The sequence below is a fragment of the Manihot esculenta genome, chromosome 15 (assembly GCF_001659605.2).
Source record: "Manihot esculenta cultivar AM560-2 chromosome 15, M.esculenta_v8, whole genome shotgun sequence".
Classification (NCBI taxonomy): Eukaryota; Viridiplantae; Streptophyta; class Magnoliopsida; order Malpighiales; family Euphorbiaceae; genus Manihot; species Manihot esculenta.
The window spans coordinates 12,772,290-12,796,758 of NC_035175.2; the positions used below are offsets into that span (position 1 = coordinate 12,772,290).

A 24,469-nucleotide genomic window follows, 5' to 3' on the forward strand; every position below is an offset into this window, starting at 1 on the left:
AAATACAACTTCTATCTCTTTCGTTGAACATCTGTGCAATTAAACTCTCGTTCCATCTGTGGTTAATTATGAGATCTGAAACAACAACTCTAGCATAGTTCAAAGGAGGGGTTGTGGAAACCAGGGACTCAGGCAGCTCTCTCAACCAGGGTTGCCCCCAGACTGAAACTGACTGACCATTCCCAATCCTCCAATAAGCCCCAGCTCGAATCAGACCCCGAGTTTCCCATATGCTGTGCCACAAAAAACTAGGGTTACTTCCCAAAGGAGCTTCAAAGAAAGATTGTGTCGAAAAATAGCGAGCCTTAAGGACACGAGCCACTAAGGACTGAGGCCTGTTGATAATGTGCCAGCCCTGCTTCCCAAGCATGGCCAAGTTAAACTTATGAAGAATTTTGAAACCTAGCCCGCCATCAGATTTGTGCTTTGCCATTCTGTGCCAACCCAGCCAATGAATACCCCGATTTTGATCTGCCCCCTTACTCCACCAATATCTAGTCATCATGCGTTGCAGTTCACCACAAAGAGTCCGAGGAAGTAAAAATATTAATTTATTTGTTAATATTATAAATTTTAATTTTAAGTAAAATAGTTAAAAAAATCATAAACTTTAAAATAATTTATCATTCCATCTTAAATTTTTAAGATTTATCAATTATACCTTAAACTTTGCTAACCTAATAGTATTATGCGGCAATAATATAATAATTATTACATTAGTCTCTAATGGTAGAAGTAACGGTAAAATGCATTTGAGATAAAAATGTAAAATTTAAGATTTAATTGATATAATTAGTATGAATTACAATTACAAAAATTTATAAGAGAAAGAAGTTTTTTTTATGATTAGCACTGTTAATTCTTCATAATGACAATGTAATGTGGTAGTCTTTAGTCTCCCCTTATCTCATTTTGCTTTAAGCTATTCTGCAGATGATAACCAAAATTTATGTTTGAAAAGGAAAGATTATCCTGACAAGACCACCACTTGACCATACCCTTCTGCCATAAATTTTTAGTCAACTTTATCTTTGAGGATCAAAATATCTATTGTTCACCTTACCAATGAGATTTGGTTGTAACAACTCTATGGTGTAACTTATCAAGTTTGAATTCAGTTAATGCTATATGGAAAAAAAAAATGATAACAAAAATAAGATAAACTTTGCCCACTTGAATTTGGACCAACCTAGACTGCAGAAAATTGTTACTGTCATTCACTACACCATTAAGCTCCGGCTAAGACTCGGGCATTTTGACGTCTCTCTCAGATTTCCAATCTTAAAATAAATAAAGAAATGACAAAGTAACCAGCAACAAACGTTATGCTTACAGAAGGAAGACAGACAGAAGAGGAATAAACTCTCAATGCTCCAAGTTATTGTTCACGTGTCTTCGCCTTCGCGGTAAAGAATAATCCTCCGACCACCACCGAGGTGCCAGCTCCAGCCCTGTCTCTCCTCTTCTACCCATTTGCTGGTATTGGCCTGCAAACAAAAGAATGAGTTCTGAGCTTGTACACACTAAAATACATCATCACTAATTCTTTTAACACAAAAGAAAACACCAAGCATTCTTCTTCTACCTGAGGAATGTGGTCTAGCAGCCAATGCTTTAAGCAAGAAGAGGCAAAATACCATCTTTAGTAGCACAGGCACAGCTACTTCCATATCAGTTTTTCTCCACACCCTTTCCTCCCCAATATATACTTGCCTATGCATTACTTCTGCAACATATATACTTGCTTGCCTTTCTACATTACAATATATCAAGTGGATAAAGAAATTGAGGACCCACTAATGCTGAGAATTTTCTTAAAAAGTGAAAATATGTATCATAGGTGAACCAAGCTACTGCAGAAAGTTTTAGACAAGAATATAATAGGATTGCGTGCATAACATGCTGGGGTTTCTTTTTGTTCTTTCTAAGTTTCTTTAGTGTTAGAATTTTCAAAAAGATTAAAGCGATGCTGCTGGGCATCATGTGGTCCATCATCTTGAAAGTTGAAATGTATTTTTTGCCAATTCCATTTACATTGTTGAAAACTGGAAACCAGATTCAACCATGAGATTTATGATCAAGAATGGCTACTTTACAAAAGATATTTTATTCAAACACATGGTCGTCTCTGAGAATATAGTTCTCAAGTTAGTTAAGCTATCAACTTCTATTATATAATCTTGCTCTTGCACATTCATACTCTTAATTGACATCAACTAACCAACTCACGGAAGCTAGCAGACTAAATGAGAAAAGGTTTCGAAAGCTACTGAAGCGGGAAAGGTCTCAATAAACTCAGAAGCCTTCGTAATTGGAATTGCGTGACAAAAGCCCCATTATTGGTCGACAGCGGCAGAGCTACATCACATGGAAAATACATAAAAATAAATCGAAAATAGAATTTGAAGAAGAAAGGGGATGGAGCAAATATTATTCTTCCCGAAATGTACTTCAAATTCAATTTCACCTTTTCTGCGATCTGCTCCTAACCAGAAGTTCACAAATATATACCACAAGTAGCTTACTACACGATTAAACATACTACCGTGGAAAGCCTCAAACAGAAAATGTATTACAATTTGTGAGAGCAACGCATATCGTTGAAGAAGAAAATGGATAGCTCTATTTTGATTGTTTACTCATTTCTCAAGAATATCTGGTCTGCACATTGTACCAACTTCTCAAATCACAGTAGCATCTTATTAATCAAATCACTAGAAAAAAGATAAAAGTAAAAGAAGAATAATAAATAAAAAGGAATACACGTCTCATCCAAGAGAACTGATCTACTTGACTATATTCCCTTCTGAGACAAGTGAAACTAACAAGTTTCTTAAAAAACAAAAACTAAAAATGAAAATGTGACCTCAGAGGACTACCAATCATTGATGTGGACACCAGTGTAATGTTCATAAATAAAAAGATCCCTTTGGTCCAGTTGCATGTGAAAAGGAAAAATTAGAACTTCTGAAAAAAATTAAATTATCTGTTTTGAATGTAGGGCTTGTTCCTAAGCCTTTAAAAGCCAGGATCTTCTTTGGTATCATTTCAAACAAAAAATGTGGAGTTCAACATGATTCAGGGAGCTCTATCAAATGGCGTTGTATCATTGTAACAGACATCCCAGACAGCTTCCATGGCATCCTTTGCAGCTGCTTCTGAGCAGTACGGGTTGAGAATCACTGATTTCATGACTCTTCTTCTTACACATTCCTTCAATTTAACATTGAAAACTTGAGAAGTATTGTAAAAATTTGAAGAACAAATTAAACGAGGAGAAGAAAAGCAAGAACTACAGAAAAAAAGAGGGGTAGGTGGGGGAGGCACATGATACATTTCCTTGTTTTGCAAGGTGCGTATTTCCTTTCCATAGATTTAAGTGCAAAAGATTCAATCGATAAAGTATGCTTTGCTATTAGATATGCAAAATAGTATGTGTGTACACCGAGAAAAAAGAAGGCTTCTGCTGATTGTAGTTCTTTATGTTTAACCTCAGCTCTTAATTAAAGTAGATCATAACAAGGTCCTATTTTGGAGGGACAACAATCAATGCATTAATTTTCCTCTATCTAAAATTCTTTGAACCCCTCTATAAGACAAAAGTCATCATTACACTTTGGGCCATCAGACACTCTAGCATTGTCATGTAAAACAGAACCTATTAGTTCAAAGTTGATACGACATCAGACTCGGTTCTAACACATCCTTCCCCTCTCTTCCTTTAAAATCCTAGCCTCATGTATAGATTCTTTTTATTGGAAACTTTGTTATTCCCACCTCCAGTCACGCACCCAGAACTGGACTAAAGCCAAGATCAAGAAGAGTAAATGAAATTTAACACTCAAATCTGAAACATGTCATTTTCAGCAATTTCTTCCAGGTGGCAATTGCCAAACGAACCAGGAAATTGATAAAGAAAACAGAAAGTTTGTTCTCCCATATTCTATAATAGTTCCAAATTTCATGTTCCAATTAAAACAAGAAAAGATTTATGCGTTGAGCGCTGCCAAACTGAAAATGCACTGCCACCCATGGTTTTAAATAATATGGCCGTTGTGTAACAGGAAATGGGGAGGTCGTTACCCCTTACCCCATTATTTAAAGGTCTTCCCTGATTTGTATGCATAACGACCGTTATAATCATTACATAACGGTAACCGAACATTATGTAATGGTAATAGCCGTTGCCAATAATTCAATCCTTAAATTAGACAAACCAAACAAAATATATTTTGAGCTTCCAATGAGTTACAACAGTTTCAAAGCTCCTTTCTTTCAAACTTTTTTTTTCTTTTCTCTTAAACAACTCATTTTTTCTATAATTTTATAATATAAACTTAGATCCATCATAAACCACTCTATTTCTTAGTTTCTTTGTTTTAAAAGATGAGTTTATTTTTCTACTTTTTGCTTTTATTTTATAATTTGCTTTTTTTATTTAATATCTATGTTATTTATTTATAATTGTAGTTCACTATTTGGGACAAGTTATAAATTTAATATCCGTGTTAGTTATTATAAATGAAAATTAAGATATAGGTTTAGGGTTAAAAAGTTAAATAAATTTTGATTAATAAAAATTATGTTTATGTAATTGATTTGCTATGTAGCACTTAATTTCATTTCATTAATTTATTATAATGATATTTAATTTAAGTTGTATAGTCTATATTTGATATATTTATGTCTATTTATATAATTGTATATATTATTCTGACTTATATTTATTAATATTAATTCATTTTTATGAACTTTGCAATTTGTTTTGAAAAATTTGTAAAGTACTAGGCTGTTACCATTACGTTACGGCTGTTGTAGGTCTGTTTCCACTATACATGACTGCAAACATGGCCGGGACTGCGATTTAAAACCATGCTGCCGCCAATCCGCACACAAATAGGCTCTTCTCAACCTCAAGCTTGTGAGAAAAAACGAACATCCAAGTTAAGTGTACAGTTGTTATGAAGGCCAGGGGTCACGTTCCCTTTCTAGAGTGGTCCTTAGATATGGAATTATTCAATTTTTCACAGAATATAGAAGGTTCAAATTTTTTTCACATCTGAAGGATATTACAAAGTTACATAGCAAGTAAAATAATAAACAACAAATAGAGTTCATATGTAAATATCTTTTTAAGAATCTTAAACTCACTTGTTCGTGACCTCTTATTTTCATGTAACCACGCAGCAGCTCTCTTTTATAGTGGCAATCTCCACTTAGATGGGCAGCACGAATCTGTATCACATAAATGATAAAAGGAAAAGGAACTAAGTATTAAATCTATAATATGATATATTACCTAAGACTGTATAATTATTACTATGCTATTAGGCATCATGTAAATTACAAATGAGAAATTTACTATTTAATCCTTAAGTATTATCATTATTAACAAGTAAGTTTCTGCATTTTCAGAAATCTATTAAAACTTTTTTTATTTTTTCTCTCCGTTAAGAAAATAATCATTTCATCCTCTTTAGTCCCTAGATATTACTATTATTAGCAACTCAGTTCCTAAATTTTCAGAAATCTATTAAAACGTCATTATCTTTTCTTAAATCTATTAAAATGTCATTATTTTTTCTTAAATCTATTAAAACGTTCTTATCTTTCCTTTCGGTCAACGAAATAGTTTCTCTCTCTTGAAGGGGGTAATTTGGTGTTTTGCTATAATTTTAATGGCAAGGTTTCTCATGACTTGTTAACAATGGCAATACTCAAGAACTAAATAGTAAATCTTCCGTTACAAATTACTCCAAAACATATTAATAATTGACCTAATACTCCGACCTCCACCAATATGATATAGATACTGTAAGATTTCACACAGAAAAGGAAGGAGTGGAGACTTTTAGGAAGATGCTTCAAACGCTTTAACCACCAATACCAGTGCAAGTTAGTCCTGCCATATGTACTAAAAAGTGTAGTGCATATTTTTATTAATCTTGATTCACTTAGACTTCTTTACTTAAAAGGATAATTGTACTTTTATGGAGCAATTTATTTTATCCTGCAATATTTTATGATAGAACAGTCTGCATCATTGTCATCATTTTATCACATAATTATTATTTTGAATAAATATATATGACCATAAACAAGCAAAATATGTTCACAGAGTCAATAATGCCACTAAGGTTCATGTGCGTTACCATATGGCTAGTGTAAGAGAATGACAAAACAACACCGTCAAACAAAAGATGCAAAAAAGACTCAGTAGTTGGTAGTGTTAGCCATGATGTGCACCTCACTACAGGCATGATGAGCACAATTAGCCCAGTCCAAATTTGCAGCACGGCAGTCATCATACGCATGAATCAGTTCATGTATAACCACTTGGTTGACCTCATCTTGAATGTTCATGTGATTACTGCACACCATTATCTTACAAAGCATAACCAGAGAAGAACATAAGAATAGCAGATTAATTATCAACAAAAAGTTACAGAAAGAAAACTGGGGAAAAAGTAAACTGAAGAGGCAAAGAAGTTGATAAAATTGATCAGAAAAGATGCCACTGAATTCATAATTACTGGAAAGTGGAAACTACATTCTTCATAGAAAGATCAAATAATTAGAAAATAAGTATTTTTTTTTTTTCAATCAGGGAGTGTAAAAGACAATATAAATTCAGCAGCAGATACATAACCATTATCGAATCTAAGTCCCAATGAAAGTAAAATGTGAACTTAGATCACATTCTGGAAACGTCAAACATGGAGGAAAAAAGCTTCAATTACACAAATGAAATACAGTCCACGGAAGTTACCCCTTCACCACGAACATAACCACCACTAATCTCCTTATCACAATTAACAGCCTTGATGAAATTGTCCCCAACTCCACACCCTGCTTTCTCTAAATGCTCCTTCAGAAATTTCACCATTGGAGCTGAAAAAATTAAAAATTAAAGCAACGACAAATAGGCTCTGTAAGCAGCTTAATCTTGGTATTACACACAATTCGAACCTATATTCCATTTTTCTATATATTTGAATGAATCAATTAGCTTACCCCGCCTTCTAAAACCCTAAACCCTAGTCAGACTTGTGAAAATTAAAATGGATAAATAAAAGAGAGATGAAAGAATTTACTTCTGAGACTTCGTTGAATCATATCCTGGCATTCTTCTTTCGTACGGCCGCCGACGCCGGGAATGCGGGAGGATTCCTTCGCCATTTTGTTCTATGGATCGTCTTGGTTATCCACCCATCATATTACTCGCCCAAACAAAAAGTCAGTAACAGTCTGACAGATATCGCCGGTATTTTTTTTTTAATTATGGTTTTCGTGCATTTTTTTGTTTTCTTTATTCAATTTTAATTTAAATCTCATTAGTAATTTTATACTTAATTCTATTTATTTTAAAAAAATATTTTTATAACTAATCTATTTTTCACATTCTTTTAACATTTGTGCCGTAAAAAATTATCAATGAAAATGTTATTTTATTTAATAGAAAATTATTTTTTTTAAGTAAAATGACATCTCCTTTCATTAAGATAATTCAATTTAAAAACTTAAGTTTGAAGAAAATATTAAAATTTTAATTGTTTAATTGCTAATTTTTTTTAAATTTTTTAAAAATAACCCAAGTAAAAACAGCTTAGAGAAAATCACTTTCAAAAGAAGAGAGATCCTAAAATTAACCACAAATATTTTAGTAAAAAAAATATAGGATAAATACGTACAAATTTTACTAATTTTAGTTTTAGTTTATTATACCATTTATAGTAAATTATTATCTAAACCTTTTTGTTCGTAATTTTGATTCGTAGAAAAAAATAAGTAAAAAACAAGAAATAAAATTAACCACAAATATTTTAGTAAAAAAACCCAATAAACTCGGTCAAGCAAAGTCCTAATAACATTTCCCTTACTTCCCTCATTCCTCATCCTATATAACTTCTTTCCATCATCACTCTCTCCTTCATTCTACAGCTCTGCAGTGTTCTCTATATATTATATAGAGACACTGCCCTCTGCATAGAATCCATTATTAAACTTAAAAAAGAAAATATCTAAGCTAAAACCAGGAAATCTTTAATAACCATAATGGCACGTCAAGCTCTTGTTCTTGCTCTTCTCTTTGTCGCCATTGCTGGGGCTTTTGCAAAAAGTTCACATTCTGCCTCCCTATCATCTTCTCCTTCTGGAAAGAACTCTACCTCACCTGCTCCTTCTAAGGCTCCTGCAGAATCTGCTACTTCCCCCGCTCAATCCCCCTCTTCTTCTGAGGCACCCAAGTCCTCTGCTGATGGTCCCGCTAGTTCTTCTGGCCCTTCTCCTTCCTCTTCTGACGAGGGTTCCGCCCCTGAGACTGCTGTCTCCTCTCCTCCTCCACCTTCCCTCAATGGATCCACATCTGACGATGCCACTGGCCCAGCTGCAGCTGATGGCCCTGCTGAGGCTCCAGCTGACAGTGGCGCTGCCACTCTGAAGATCTCGGCTGTTGCTGCAGCTGCTGGATTGTTTTTATTGTCATTTTAAGGTTATTGTGATGGAATGTAGGTTGAATCTTGATGATGAGATTGTTTTGTTTCAAGAAGAAGGAAGAAGTAAAAGAAAGAAGAAGATGCCATAACATTGTTTGGTATTTCCTGGTAAAGGCTGCCTATTTTCAAAGTTTAATAATTTAAATATTTATTATATGCTTCTTTTTTCTCCCAATTATACAATTATACAATTATACAATATTTAGTCATAGTAAATTCTATATTTAATTTATTAATTGGATGTATAGATAAATGCCAATAAATAAAAAACAATTTTTACTTAAATTACCGTTCATTTCATAGAAAATATCTTTTAAAAAAATAATTTTTAAATTTTTAAATTTTTAAATTTTTAAAAAATTTAATTAACAAAAAATTATTTTTCTAATCCAAAAAAAAATTAAATGATTTAAAAAAATACTTTCTCTATATTTATACTAAAACTTCTATATATAAATTATTAATATATTTTATTTTTTAAATTAAAATTAAATAATAAAATATAAATTATCTTATTAAAAAAATTTTTTATCAAAAATAATTTTTATAAAAAATATAAAAATATTTTTTAAATAAATGAAATTCAAAATACTGTTGTTTTTACATATTAGTAAGAGTACGTGTGTTGTATCTATATGCATTAAATTCGTAATTTATTGGTTAAATAGTTTTGCCTTTTTCTCCGAATATTCTCTTTTAATACCATTAGCTTGTTTATTTCAGAATTACATAAATAAGAATGAAAATATTTTTATTAAGGCTTTCTATTATTTTATAAAAAAATATTTTTTTTATTTTTTAACATTTGAGCCACTTAAAAATTTTAATTAATAAAAAATATTTATCTAATTAAACAAGAAAATGAATCAAATGAGAAAGTTATTTTTCATACCTTTATATTTTTATTAAAATTTTTATGTATAAATTTATTAATAAATTTTATTTTTTAAATTAAAATTAAATAATAAAAATAAATTATCTCCTTAAAAAATTATTTTTTCATATTTTGTATTGTTTGAAATACTTAAAAAATTTAATTATCAAAAAATATTTTTTTAAATCAAACGAGAAAGCCATTTTCTATATTTTGAAATTTTTATGTATAAATTTATTAATAAATTTTATTTTTTAAATTAAAATTAAATAATAAAAAATAAGTTCTTCTGTTGAAAAATATTATCCACAAAAAATATTTTCTTAAATACAAATTATTTTTAGCAAATAAATGGAGCATAAATTTCGTTTTGAGACTTGTATGTGAAACTTGTGATTATAAAAAAATATATATTTACTATTTATTCTTTATCTCATAAAAAAAATTATTAGTTAATTTTTTATTTTAAAAAATATATTAAATTTTTTTTAAATATTAAAAAATTTATTAATTATTTTTCAATTAATATTGTACTATTTAATTTTTATATTATAAAAAAAATTTATTAATTAATTTTTTAGCTTTATAAAAATATAAATTAATTAATCCCTCCATTTAAAAATATTTTAGACTACTAACAGGTAAAATTAATGAAATGATTAATTAGTAAAATTTTTAAGATTTTAGAAATATTTTAATATATTTTTTAAAATTATGAGAATAAATAATAAATTTTCTGTACTGTATAAATTAAATAATAATTTTTAAAATAATATTTTTTTTTCTAATGAGCACTGAGGAAAAGAAGTTATGTTCAACTCTGTTTCGAATTTTAATTGGGTAATTGAATTTTATAAATATTTATAAACATTGTTTAAAATAGGCCCATTAATAAAAAAAAGCTCAATGTTAGCATATATTTTTAATTAAATTTTTAAAATTTTTTAATTGGTCCAATTTTTGTATTTTAATATAATTTTAATTAATTTTTAAATTTTTAAATTTAATAATCTATATAATAATTTAGTAGTCTAGTTCACAATTTAATAGTTTAAATTTAAAGTATGTAAATTTGAAATGGCCTATGAATTTTTTTCCTGATATACTAATGTTATTTATAAGAACCATATCTAGTGTATATGCAACATTCAATACTGAATAATTTCTTATATATTTAATCCATCATTTTATTTATTTTATACCAAAGTGATATTTTAAAAAAAATATTTCCATTTAAAAAAAAAAGAAAGTACTAATTTTTTAAAACTTTATGATTGTTTATATTTTCTCAATACATTTATCCCTTTCTTCACACTTTTCCAAATGAACATAAAGAGTATTTTAATTAATTTTTTAGTTATTTTTTCATAAAAATAAAGTTATTCAATCATTTCTTAAATCCTTATGAAAAACCTTAAAACATCATCTGAGTTAATTAATTACATGTCACTTCTGGGTATGTAATAAACTGAAGGTCATGCTTTTTCTCTGAACACAGAACAAAGGCCTAGTTAATATAGTGATTTTTTTTTTTTTTGGGTTGATTAATTCACTGTGGCTAGCAACGAGAACCCTTCCGGCAGCTAAGTACACCAGCTGTTCTGGTTATTGAATTCACAAGAGACGATGGTCTTGCTGTCAGGCTAGAAGCTCTAGCATATCTTGCGGAAGCTCCTGCTCCGGTTTGCCGGAAAAAGGCACCGTTCTCCATTAAGTCTCCCTCCGACATCCAGTTCCACTTGCTCCACTCGCTCTCCGGTGCATTCTCGTGTTTGGTCACCTAAACGTTTTTGTTTAAATTTCTTGTGAATCATATGACCCATTGAAGAAAAAAATGTGTTTCAGGTTTTATTGTCGTATGAATATTAATTCTTACCTCTTTCTTGGAGTTGTCGTCTGATGCAAGAAATCTATTCCCTTGGCTGAATATGGTCGGAGAAGCACTCCCTCCAATGGCATACATTTCCCACTGGGTGTAGTCGTTGTTCACCACATGAAAAAATCCATGCCTACACCTGCATGCATGCACCAATTTCTTTTTAATTAATTCCAATATTACTAAATTAAACATATAATAACAAATTAGACAATCCATATAAAATTTTTTTTTTTTCAACAAAATATTCTTTAAAAATTAAATACCATTTTTTTTAATAATTTTTTCTCTAAAATTTCAACTTTGATGTGATTTATAGATTTGTGCTTACCTTGGCATTCTCTGAACTAGCCCTTCTCCAAAATGATTGAATGCAACTGTAACCCGCATGTCCTTGTCTTGAGTACACGAGTCGCTATGGCCCAAGAGCATGACCTTGTCATGATGAGTGAAGTGGTTGTTGGAGAAAGTGAGGGCTGTGGAACCATGGGTGGCATCAATGAGACCATCATAGCAATTAGAGAGTGAACAGTGGTCAACCCAAATATGCTTGCTAGCTAAGATGGTAATCCCATCACCGTCGGATTTACCCCGCCACCCATAGTGGCTAGGAGACACTCTAATCTGAGCGTTCCCTCCTTCCTTACAATCATGTATGTGTAATCCATGGATGATGATATTGCTCACATACTGAATGCTAATGCATGGTCCTCCAGAAATATGAACACTAGCTCCTCTTCCATCAATGGTCTTGAAGGAACTCACCAATAATTCTTGCTTCAGCTTAATCACCATATCTCTCTTGAAAATAATCCACAAGGGTTCATCTTGAATCACTGCATGCCTAAGAGTCCCAGGCTTTGGATTCACAGCATCATCATCGCTCGAGTCAGTAACCACGTAAATTCTTCCATCTTTTCCACCAATAGCATCCTTCCCGAACCCAATAGCACAGTCTGCTAACCTCCTGCGGTTCCTCTCCCAATTGGGGTCACAACGCCAGCAATCGTCGATGGGGTTGCCGGTTCCACATGAGAGAAAGGCAAGGTTCCTCCTCGACACATTAATGCTCCTGCAGAAAGAAAACGAGGAAATTAAGCACTAGCTAGTAAACAAAAACTAGCTAAGAGTACACTCATATTTACCTTTGTACTTCTTGTACCACCAGCTCATGATCAGGAACTGGAGATGAGATGACTAAATGTGGGGTTAGAAGAGTGAAGAAGAAGAGAAAAAGGACTGAAACAGAATCAGCAGACATTTTTCTTCTTTTTCTTGTTCTTGATGATGTGCAACAAAGGAGAGAAAAGCTTGGACTAATGGCGTGATTAATACAAGGAATTGGGTCGAAGCTTGAGTTATTGCTCTGGTCTTTGTAGCTCGGTAGTCTCAAAGCGTTGATCAATGCTCAACTTGCAATTTCTAGGATTCTTCTCTTCTCTTCTGTCTCTTAATGAGCCAATCTTGCAGACTACAAGTGTTTAAATTGTGTTATCATATCTCATGCAATCCGCCAAATTGGGTTTTATTCGGGACCTTATAATAATTTTTAAAATATCAATAATTTCATATAATTTTTTATAGTCTAATTTTTCACATTTATATATTTTATTTTACTTTTATTAAATTAAATAATTATGGAGGGACAACCCATTGTCTTTATTAATGATTAAATGTTTATCTCATGTATATTTCATGATGCTAAAAATTAAAACAAAAAACCAAACTTTAACCATATAACATGTAAAAGTAGATTTTATATATAGTACAAGGAAAGTATTTGATGATTAAATGACATTCTTTAATTGATTTTACATAATTTTTCATTGCAGAATACACTTAGCTTATGAGTGCTAAGTTTGAAGCAATGTGTAAATGAACCAAATCGTTTGTGAGCTACTCGATATTCGGTTCGATAAATTCGATCGAACTTGACTCGATTTCTAAATAAATTAAGGTTGAGCTTAATTTTTAAACTCATTTGGTAAATGAGTCAAATTTGAACTTTGTAGTATTCGACTCGTTAAGACTCGTGAGTTCGGCTCGTTAAGACTCGTGAGTTCGGCTCGTTTCTGACTTCATGAGCAGACTCGCGAATAGAGTCGTAAACAGTTTCGTTAAGTAAACTGAAATTATTATTATAAGAGAAATAAACTCAAACTCTATATATACTTTCATAAGTTAAACCTAAATTTTTTAAAATTCAGTTATATACAATTTAGTTACACCCTTAAATTTGCATATATTTGGATCATTAAGATTTAAAAACTCATCTTTATAAGTTTATGAGCTAATTTATAAATATACTTATTTAATTAAAATTATTTTAATTTTAAATTTATTAATTTTAAATTAAAACTTATTATACATGAAAATAAATTGAACTACTTATTAAACTATTCGAGACGAAACTCAATAAAAACTCGACTCGTCTAAACTCGTTTGTTAAACGAATCAAACTTGAATTTCTTAATACTCGGTTCGAATTCGAAATATGTAAAGTTCAAATTCGAAATGAGTAAAATTCGAATTCGACTCGAACTCAAAAAAATTTTAACGAATCAAATTTAAACTCTTCAAAACTCGATTCGACTCGATTCGTTTACCGTCCTAATTAAGTCCTATCAATAAAATTTCATCCTACCAATAAAATCTCATCTTTTGATACCCTATAAAGAGAAAAAGATTATTTTCCAAAAAAACGTGATGAATAGTGTTTATGAATTAATTTTGAAGGGGGAGGTGATTTCCCATTTCTTAATTGCCAAGTTCAGACACTTGTCTTAACAAAGTATAAAAAGTCTATAACGTCGGCTCCTTTTATCTTTATTTTCATATTTTTATATAAAAAATTTACATTATCGCATAAACAATAAACTCAGTATCTAAACATTTTTAAATCTTTATTACTAAGGAATAAAAAATTGTCATCTAGTTTTTTTCACTACATTTTTTAAGTATTAAATCTTAAGTATCTAATTGCAAATCATCCTATATTTTATATATTTTTAAAAATCAATAGTTAAATTAGAAAAAGGGTTTTTAAAATTATATTAATATATTAAATAGTATGAACGAAAAATTTATTTATAAACATTTCTTTTTAAAATATTTCTTAATTACACTTAATCCTAAATATTTTAATAATGATGTTCTAGAAATCGAGAATTATTGCCCAAGAAATCAGCTTTACAAATTTACCAATAAATTAAAATCTATTAATAATTTATCAATAAATTTATTATTGAATTTGAATATGTTAATAAATTTTAAGATTTTGAATTTCATTAGTAATACTAACAAATTTGGAATTTGTTGATAAATGTTATCCAATTTTTTTAGCTAAAAACTTAGCAATGGATTTTAAAATCCTTTAGCATTATCAATGATTTTAATATGTTGATAAAATAATCGATAATCTGATAATTTTTGTAATATACGGTAAGATTAATTTTTTAAAAATATATTAATTAACTTATTGATTTATTAACCCTTCCAATAAAATTATAATTAGTTAAGAACTTTATATTATTAATTAAAATTTTGTAATATAATTATGAAAAGAAAGTAAGTCCAATAAAACATGGACTTTTACTTTATGGCCAAATAAATTTAATTTATATTTTTTATTAATTAAATTTTATATTTGTATTTAATGGCTAAATAATTTAATATAATATTATTTTTAATAATAAAATATTATTTTTATAATTTAAAATATTAAAATTTAATATTTTAATTAATATAAAAATTTTAAAAAATAGAAGTAAATAATTTTTAAAAATACAAAAATAAAATTTTATTATTATATAATAATATTAAATTATTAAAAAATAATATTATATTAGATCATGATTGATATTGCTACGATTGAATTGATAATGTGACCAAAATTGAATTGAGCTGCAATTAGCTAGAACTTCTAAGACAAAACCTGAGATCGTGGTGGGTACCAGGGTGCCTATGACAGCTATTTCGACGCTTAAATTAGTGTTTAGAATAACAGAGGGAATGCGAAAGATTACTTAGAATTTGAGTAATATTAAAGATAGCATATTTTTATTTTTGGAATCGTTCTCTTTTTATATTGTGAGAGAATGGAGTTAAATCTAGTGTTTCCTGAAATTTTAGCAATGATGTGACCGACTGTTCGATAATGGATATCATCGGCTAATTAGATTGGTAATCTCACAATCTTTAGTGAAGTATGAATGTATCTGAAAATGGTAATTTTGTGCCAAGATTCGACCTATTCGAAAAGGGCAAGTCTTGACGATAATCCGGATGTTAAAGTATTTGGATCTACTTCTCCATATCTGATTTTAAAAAATTTTCTCTTAAAGTATGAATGAGACTGTATTTTCCACTTATCAGATTCTTACCACGTAGCCTCTCTCCTGTGGTGACAGTTTATAACTTATTTTGAGCGGATGTTATGTAACATCAATGACTTATTTGACTTTTGGATAAAATTACACCGAGTTTAACTGATAAAAAAATTAATAATAAATTATATTTTAATCCATAAATTTTAATATAATTAATATATTTTAAATCTCTTGAATAAGCAAGAGATTGCTTAATTACTTGAAGGTTAAGATTAAGTTGGATGGATCCTTGAATAAGCAAGAAAATGTAGGGTAGAAATTGATGTTTCATAAATTTGGTATCAATTATATATTTCAATTCCAGAATAATTTAAACTTTATTTTTGTTTCATGGAATTGAGACTATCTAATGATTGAAATAACTTTTGTATTTAAAATTTTAATAATTGAGTAAAACTCATCCGACAAAATGTCCATTTTCATTTAGGTCAAGTTTTAAAAAAGAAGAAACCATCCTAATCATACTCTTTAAAGAGATTTCACTTCAACTTAAAACTCTTCAATTATTGATAATTTAATTTATTCTTATCCCCCGTTTATTTCGTGATTTTTTTTTTATATATTTGAAATATGAAAAAAATATATAAGTTATTATTTAAAGAAAATGACTTGTTATTAAAAAAAATCATTTTCTATTTTTTAAGAATCACATTAATACAATTATAGATAAATTTATTAACATTTTTTATTTTTTAAATAAAGACTAAACACCAAGAATGCTCAAATCATAGGGGATTTTATTGGAGATATTTTAGAAGTTGATTTGCCACAGGATAGAATAATTGCCTCCCTCATTTTTTAAGAATTCCAGTTTTTTTAAACCTTAATAAGTCTTGATTTCAAAGTAAAAAGTATGACGGCTCAAGGCATTGGCCATCTTTCTAGCATGAGATACTATCAAATTTTTATTATTTGTGTAAAATTATCGGACACCCTAAAAAAAATTATAATATTTTTCTATAATTGGAGAGGTTTTGCATGATGTTGATGACGATAGCCACGAGGATAGAGCAAATATTTAGTCCATGGCTTAATTAAAGCATCAAATAAACCAAAAATTTTCCTTCTTCCCTAAAGTTAGTGCACAAAGGATTAAACCTTATCAATGTCCATACAAATATTGTTGGAAACCATAAGACCCAACAATATTTTGATACATCAACCATTTTTTTCTACACAAATACTCTTAAAAATGCTAAGTGTATTATTATCTCTATTCTTTATATTAATATATTTTATATTCCAAATAAATTTTTGAGTCGTCCGTCCGATATATATAGATTTTAGAGGAAATTTTTCTTTCTTTAAACATCTGTAAAGAAAACTGTTAATTGGATGAGTGAACTATAAAAGATGGCAATATTAACTAGCATTTTTATTTTATTAAAAAAATATAACTATTTTTATATAAAGATTTCTATTCTATTAACTTATTGTATCATGTAAATATATATATAACGATTGCATCTAATAATTTTATGTTTCTAAAACTTCCAGAATTTAATACGATTCTCATTGTCGAGCAGAGTTAGTGAATTCTACAATACATCGACTCTTTGTTGATCAAAATTCTACAAAAAAAATACTTTCATTCTTCCTCTTCTCTGCAACTCAAACGTGCAGTGCTCCTTTCTAGAGTTGGCAAACAGTATATATGTTAAATTTAATAATATATACAAGTTCAACTAACTATTTAGACTCCATGTTTTAATCAATAATATTTGATTAAAATAAAATAATAAAAACGAGAGATTAAAAATTAAAAAATCTTATTAAAATTCTTGAAAGATTAAAAAGTGTATCAAATAGTCAAGAAAAAAAACTATTTATAATAAAAAAATTTTAATCCGTAATATTATTAAAATATCTAAAAAATAATTAAAAATATAAAATTAATTTATAAGCGGTGAAATTTTCGCTTTCAACTTTGTAACAGACCTTTAGTACTCATCACATTTTTAAAAGTCATGCGTCTTAAAATTTTCATTTTGAAAAACTATCGTGGATTTCCATTGAATATCAACAATAAAAATTAGATCCGATTTAAATCTGCCGTAAAATTTAAGATTAATATCACCGATAATATTTATCTATTATCTAACCTGCTCTTTGAACCATCAATTTACTATAATATTGCCTTTAGGAATATTTCACAAATTAAATTACTTCACAATTTTTTCCTCCAAAAATTACTTAAAATTTTATGAAATTTATTTTAATTTTAATTTTTAAATTTATGAAATTAGTCAAAGTTTATCTAAAGTATTAAAAAATTGATAAAAATGAAATTATTTATCTAAAAGTGATGAAATGCTTGAATTAAAATCATATATTTTTTAATAATAATAATTTAAAGTATAATATCAAAAGGACCCTTACAATAATGGATTGGGGTCGGGTCATGGGAGGGGCGTCGCCGTGTCGGTGTTAGGCTCGATATCAAAAAAATTCATCTGCTGGGAAAAATTGAAAATGATTGGATTCTAAAGCAACAGGGCATTTGGTCTAGTGGTATGATTCTCGCTTAGGGTGCGAGAGGTCCCGAGTTCAATTCTCGGAATGCCCCAAAGAAAACTATGTTTATTTTTTGCTCTTCCGCATTTAACCCCTGAAACAACACGTTCTGAAAACTGAAATTACCAAGAAGTCCTTCCTTGGATCTTTGCACACGTAAATAAAAAGGCGTAGCTCATGTGGGACCAATGATGCACGTATGCTGAAAAGTAAATACAAAAGCGCGCTCTCTTGCATGTGGGACCCAACCCAGCTGCACTTTTCCCGTGTGAGTCAGTGGTGATTGGTCCCTACTCCCTTCCTCCTTATCTTGCAAGGGATGGAGACTCATAAGAGTGATGTGATGTCTCCTCTTTGATCAACGGTGACTGATCGCATTATTGGGATTATTACGCTTTGAATTTCTTCTCTTTTAGGATTATGGCATGGAAATACTCAAATCTAATTCTTTTAGATTAGGTTTGATATCATGTTTTGGATTGTTTTCTTATTGGGATTAAATTAATTTTTTAAAAATTATATAAAATTTAATTTCTTTCAAAATATAAATTTTTAAATTAAAAAAATTAATAGTTGAAATCTGCAATAAACCGAATCCAAATATAAATAAGTGAATTCGTATTAATTGCAAATGAAAGGGCACATGACAATATAGGGTCATAAGCCAATTACACATTTACCCACTAACAAAACCCAAATTCTCAAAATTCCTCCACCTCATCAGGAAATCCAAGATAACAATCACCTCCACCCAATCATATCCTTCCACGTGTCCATAATCCAACACATCGCCATCACCTACCGGTACCTGGAAAATTTTTAGACCTTATTACATTGTGATGTCACTTGATCAAAGTCTTGCCCAACAAAAAGGTTGCACTTTTCACTCAGCTTTTCCCTTCCTCTCTACTTCAGACTGGAAAATTAAACAAAACTCAGCCAAACAAAGAAACCAGAGAGAAAGATCAAGCAAAAATATGTGCAGCAAGAGTAGCCCTATCAGGCAAAGAAAATCAGCAAGAAAAGTTGTAGCTTCTCCGGCGAAATCAGCAAGAAAAACAAGAACGAAAACCAGAAAACCTAAATATCTTTCTCTGAAACTTCAGCTCTCTGCCAGCAAGAAACCACAAACCCAACCAAAACCCACCAAAATGCCCCACAAACAACAGCTGAATCTCTTCCCTCTCCACCCAGAAAACCTTGTACACGATAAAGACTTCCACGACTCCGATCAAGTCTCCGATCACGTTGCTTTTCTCTTCGAAACAGCCACCGACACTTCCACCTCTCTCCACGGCATTCTTGACTCCACCACCACGACCACCTCGGAGAATGGTCCGTTATCTCCGTCGCTAACTTATGTATATAGAGGGCATGATGGCGAAGAGAAGGGTGCTGTCAGCTCGCTTGTGAAGACGGCGATGAAGTGCAAAGAAAGAGAAGCGAGTGAAGAGAGATGGGTGAGTTACTGTGAACTGGTGGAAAAGAAAGAGCAAGAGGAAGTGAGTAGTTGTTATGCTGCTGCTGATACATTAGAGAAGATGGTGCAGGCGCAAGGAGATTGCAAGAAAGGGTTGGTGGGATTGAAGCTTGATTATCAAGAAATCATGAACGTTTGGTCTGATAAGAGCTCACCATACATAAAAGGAGAATCCCCACAAATTGTTCCTGACTTGCACGAAGATTCCAAAGTAATATTTTTAATTTCCTCTAATGATTTTCCAGTTATTATATTAATTTTTAATGATTACAATTACCACATGTGATGTATTTGTGTTTAATATAATATATGATAAACACACGCGCCGCCCTCTCCGGTGGAAAAATTGGAGTTGCGGAGGTGTAATACTTTTATACGGTGGTTTATTCAATATTTAGATAGAAGTGGGGGCCACAGAAGCACTTTTTAGCTTTTTGTGGGACCCAACATGACCTTTTTCTCCAGCTGGGCTTATGGCCCCCTTGACCAATTTTTTTATTTTTCCTTTGCTTTTTTTACTATATATTTTCGTTTGATATTGAAAATTGTCTTAATTTTGGCAGTGGTCAGTGGATGGATGGACAGTGCCAGAAACAGGGAGCACGAAGAAATTAGGGCAAAGAGAGGCAAGTGTGTTGAGATACAAGGAGAAGAGGCAAAGCAGGCTCTTCGCCAAGCGAATTCGGTATCAAGTTCGAAAACTTAATGCTGAGAAACGTCCCCGTTTAAAGGTATTACTCTAAAATGCTTATTTATACTTTTATTTATAGTAAAATTTATATAAAAATGAACAAAATCTAGATAAGAAATATTTTTGTAATGTGGGTTTTGTTCATGTTGAACAGGGTCGATTTGTGAAGAGAAATGGGGAGGAGTAAATTGTAAATTATGCACAATTAATGTTATTATTTTATAATAAATTATATTTTATTTGTGATTATTTAAGAGTAAAATCTTAAATCTCTTAAATTTATTCAAATGCATTTGCTATTCTGTTTGTAAATATTATTTATATATCTTTTAAAATTTTTTTTATAATAAGCGCGTAACATGACATGACAATTAACTTAATTTCGCAATTAACTTAATTTTTAATGTTTCACTCTATATTTATTTATTGTAAACGATAATTTAGTAAAAAATAAAAAAAAATAAGAGGTTGAGTTTTTTTTATTTTAAAGCTAAATAAAAATATTTTAGTTTAAAAATTCTGATTTTTAGACTAAATTTGAAATTTGATGAAAACCTTGTAGTCTGACATTACAATTTGTGTTTTTGTTAATAGAAATTTTGTTATTGCGATTTAAATCATATTCATATGAGGAGAAGATAGATTTTTTTTACCATCCATTTGAAATAAAAAAAAATTCAAAAAGTTTGAGTAAATTAATTTTTTTTAATAATTCTTTTATTTTAGAATGAGAAATTCATTCTTTTTAATTTAAAAATTTTTTATTAAAAAAAAATAAAATCTTACACGATTTTATAAAATTTATTTAAAATTTTCTTTACAAAATAAGTCCATTTAATGTTAAATTAATTAGTATTAAAACTAAAAATATGAATTTTACTAGGGTTTGCTCAAATATTTTTTTTTGAAAATGATACATTTGTGTAGAGTAAGTAGTATTCGGTTGAAATCGAAAAAATTGATCAAATCAAATTAATTTTAAAATTCGATTCGGTTCAGTTTTTAATTTCATAAATTTCAGTTATTTCAGTTCGGTTCGATTTTGAATCGAAAAAATTGAAAAAATCAAAACGAATGGATTAGTGATAATAATATGTTATTTTCAATAATATAGAGAAATTAAATCATATTAAGATTAAAATATTTTAATTAAATTTTAAAATACTAAAAATAAAGTGTAAAAAATAAAAAATTTATTAAAAATCAAAACCGATCAAATCAAACTGAATCAAATCGAATCAGATTGGTTCGATTTGATTTAATTTCTAATCAAAATCAATTCGATTTGATTTTTATAAATACTAAAATTTTAATTTTTAATTTATTCGATTCAGATTAATTTTAAATCGAACCGATTGAATGCTACCCTATGTTTACGGGAGGATAAAAGAGCTGAAGCTTATAGAAAGAAAATTTTAATAATAATTATATTAATTTATACAATTTTTAATATAAATATTTTTATTTAAAGATGATTAACCGATAAACTTCTGCGTCTGCATATACTAGCTCTCTATCTTTCAAAAGCAGCTTAACCTTTTTGATAATCTTCTTCAAATAAAACTTGAATTTTGCTTTAAATTTAAATAAATTTGATTTAATAAAACATTATTTTTAATAATATTTTTTAATTGAAACAAAAATCAAAATACAAAATTTACAATTAAATTAATGGATAATATTTAACATATGCGAGTTGCACAAAAATAATATCCTATATATAAAATTTGAAATTTTATTTAACAAAAAAGTTAAATTATAAAATTTAAATTGAATAGTTTTTTTTTTATCTATGTATTTACATACTTTTTTGAAAGCAATTTATTTACATACTTTGATTTGTATAAAAAAAATATTTATGCGATCCCAAATTTTAAAAGTATTTCACGCTGTATTTAAATTATTTAAAGAAAAAAAATTAAAATAACCTTTTTTTTTAAATGGAAAATAACTTTATAATTAAAGGTAGCGTAAATTTTTTAAAATATTTTTAAATTAATTTGAATTTGAGTAGGAAATTTTATGAATATAAAAAATATAAGGGTATGTAATTTATTAATAAATTGTGGTTACAAATAAAAAAAAAATACTATACTTTTGACGCAAGTTTTTCTCTATGGTCTATTCGTGACTCGATTCTTTCGTCTTTTCTTTCTCTTTAAACCTAACTTCTTTTTTCCCATTCCCCATGAAAGACGATCTGCGTCAATTAACTATCGATAAAAAAGAAGACGTTGTTGTCTCTATTAAGAGTTTCAGAGATATTCTAATCGTTACTTATAATTTCTGCATGGTGGGGATGTTTTTCACATACAATCCAATCAATTTTCATAACATGCAGAACTTTTTGATAGATTTATGACATCTTTTAGAGGGGTATCTATTATGAAATTAGATGTAAAAAGATATCTGTTTCTATTTTTTAATAATATTGATTTTGAAAATATAAGAAATGGGGACCCTTAGTTGTACAATCGATTCCTACTTATTTGGAAGGAGATATGTAACGACCCGAAAACCGGACCGCTACCGGCGCTAGGATCCAGATCGGTATAAGGCTGCCAGGACCCGTAGCAAGCCTACTATGCCACACCTGGTCTTTCCTTACATATACATAATGCCAGGGGCGACTAGGCCACACCTGGTCTTTCCATCTCATGCCATATCATCTCATATCATGTTATCCCATCTCATATTGAGGGCTAAGGATCATCCAATATCCATCCACATCAACAACATATTATGCAATGCATCATATTCGTGGATTCTAATGCAAAACAACCTAATACATATCATGGCATTTTATGATGCATGGATCATTCTATAAAAATATTTAATTTCTCAATTTAAAACATTAAGTTTAGTTCCACTCACCTCTGGCAGACGCTGGACTGACTCTGCAACTGCTAACACTGATGGCCTCCTCGGTCCCTCGGGTCCGATCCTATACAGGTGGACTCGAATGAGGTGCCAAACATACTCTAAACAACTCATAAACAACTACCCAAAAACCCCTAAAACATCACTTAATCATGCATAGAAAATAACCATGAAAAGGCTGGACATGGCACTTTCAGTGGCACCTTCGGCGGCCGAACCCTCTCTCCAGAGACGAAACTCGGGCACTTTCGGCGACACCTTCGGCGGCCGAAAGTCCCTCTCCAGAGACGAAAGTCAGGCACTTTCGGCGGCCGAACCTTCCTTCGGCGGCTGAAAGTCTGCTTTCAAGCCAAAACTCAACTTTCGGGGGCAAGGTTAGGCGGCCAAACCATGCATCCACAGGCAGGTTCGGCGGCCGAAACTACCTTCGACGGCCCAACCTGAGTTCGTCCAGAACTCAGCCTCTCCTGCATACCAGCCTCCCAAACCTTCCAAACACCCCAAAACAAGCACCCAACCTCCTAAAAACATGCATAAACCCTTAACCATGCACAAAGGAGCTTAAACAAGCTTAAACTCCAACAAAGAACATCATAAAGCACACATAAGTAGCTTATGACCCACATAAACCAAAACCATCAAAACTACTCAAAACCTCACTTGCTCTCTCCCAATCATACATACACTCTCTCACATGTATAAAGGAGCATAAACACTAGTCCAAGCCCCCAACAATCAGCACATAAATATATATTGGGCATAAAACCCACATAAACCCTAACATGCATATCTACCCATACTCAACCATCAAAACATCTTTATACTCGCTTAAAACTTCATTAAAACACAAGGAAAGCAAGGATCTACACTTACCTCTTGAAGATCGAGGGGTGGTGCGATCCCTAACTCGGAGGTGTGGAGGATCCAAGCTCCAAAAGCCTCCAAGCTCCCAAAACTCCTATTTAAACTTCAAAACTTCAAAACAAGGGTAGAACTCATGAAAACTTAAGGGATGGGTAAAGAAAGCATGAAAACGACCAAAGGAGTACAAAAACTCACCTGAGCTCGAGAACGGGGAGAAAACTCGCCCATTTTCGATCTGAGGGCTCTTTATAGGTGGCCTGGTCAACAACCTTCGGCAGCCTAACGTGCCCCCTAAACTCATGCATGTTCGGCGGCCGAACTTGAGGTTTGGCGGCCGAACCTTGGTTCGTTCAAACAAGACTTTCGGAGGCCAAAAGCGCTCCCGAAACCTTCCCATATTCGGCGGT

General features: G+C 30.5%; 4 protein-coding genes and 1 non-coding gene across 6 annotated transcripts; 3 read left to right on the plus strand and 2 right to left on the minus strand.

Annotated features, from left to right (window-relative positions):
* Nucleotides 1–1,204: 1,204 nt before the first annotated feature.
* On the minus strand, nucleotides 1,205–7,263 carry LOC110602753 (mitochondrial inner membrane protease ATP23). 2 transcript variants are annotated; one of them, XM_021740350.2, is made up of 5 exons: nucleotides 7,095–7,263; nucleotides 6,770–6,891; nucleotides 6,247–6,384; nucleotides 5,152–5,235; nucleotides 1,205–1,487 (listed from the first exon to the last, which is right to left on the minus strand). In XM_021740350.2, the coding sequence occupies exons 1-5, from the start codon at nucleotides 7,177–7,179 to the stop codon at nucleotides 1,386–1,388; spliced, it is 531 nt and encodes a 176-aa protein (XP_021596042.1). In that variant the 5' UTR covers nucleotides 7,180–7,263; the 3' UTR covers nucleotides 1,205–1,385. The 2 variants fall into 2 exon arrangements, with proteins under 2 accessions (XP_021596042.1, XP_021596041.1); XM_021740349.2 differs by lacking the exon at nucleotides 1,205–1,487 and adding an exon at nucleotides 2,669–3,213 and having other exon boundaries at nucleotides 7,095–7,258.
* Nucleotides 7,264–8,055: 792 nt separating this feature from the next.
* On the plus strand, nucleotides 8,056–8,490 carry LOC110602022 (classical arabinogalactan protein 6). Its single transcript, XM_021739451.1, has one exon. It carries the CDS (start codon nucleotides 8,056–8,058, stop codon nucleotides 8,488–8,490), a length of 435 nt encoding a protein of 144 aa, XP_021595143.1.
* Nucleotides 8,491–10,796: 2,306 nt separating this feature from the next.
* On the minus strand, nucleotides 10,797–12,736 carry LOC110601108 (probable pectate lyase 5). Its single transcript, XM_021738122.2, has 4 exons — nucleotides 12,391–12,736; nucleotides 11,577–12,317; nucleotides 11,246–11,384; nucleotides 10,797–11,149 (listed from the first exon to the last, which is right to left on the minus strand). Exons 1-4 carry the CDS (start codon nucleotides 12,504–12,506, stop codon nucleotides 10,928–10,930), a joined length of 1,218 nt encoding a protein of 405 aa, XP_021593814.1. The 5' UTR covers nucleotides 12,507–12,736; the 3' UTR covers nucleotides 10,797–10,927.
* A 5,391-nt stretch (nucleotides 12,737–18,127) lies between these two features.
* Nucleotides 18,128–18,199, plus strand: TRNAP-AGG. The gene has a single exon. It is a non-coding gene; the product is annotated as a tRNA-Pro (tRNA).
* A 794-nt stretch (nucleotides 18,200–18,993) lies between these two features.
* LOC110601107 lies at nucleotides 18,994–20,565 on the plus strand. Its single transcript, XM_021738121.2, has 3 exons — nucleotides 18,994–19,838; nucleotides 20,191–20,358; nucleotides 20,473–20,565. The coding sequence occupies exons 1-3, from the start codon at nucleotides 19,125–19,127 to the stop codon at nucleotides 20,503–20,505; spliced, it is 915 nt and encodes a 304-aa protein (XP_021593813.2). The 5' UTR covers nucleotides 18,994–19,124; the 3' UTR covers nucleotides 20,506–20,565.
* The last annotated feature ends 3,904 nt before the right edge of the window (nucleotides 20,566–24,469 follow it).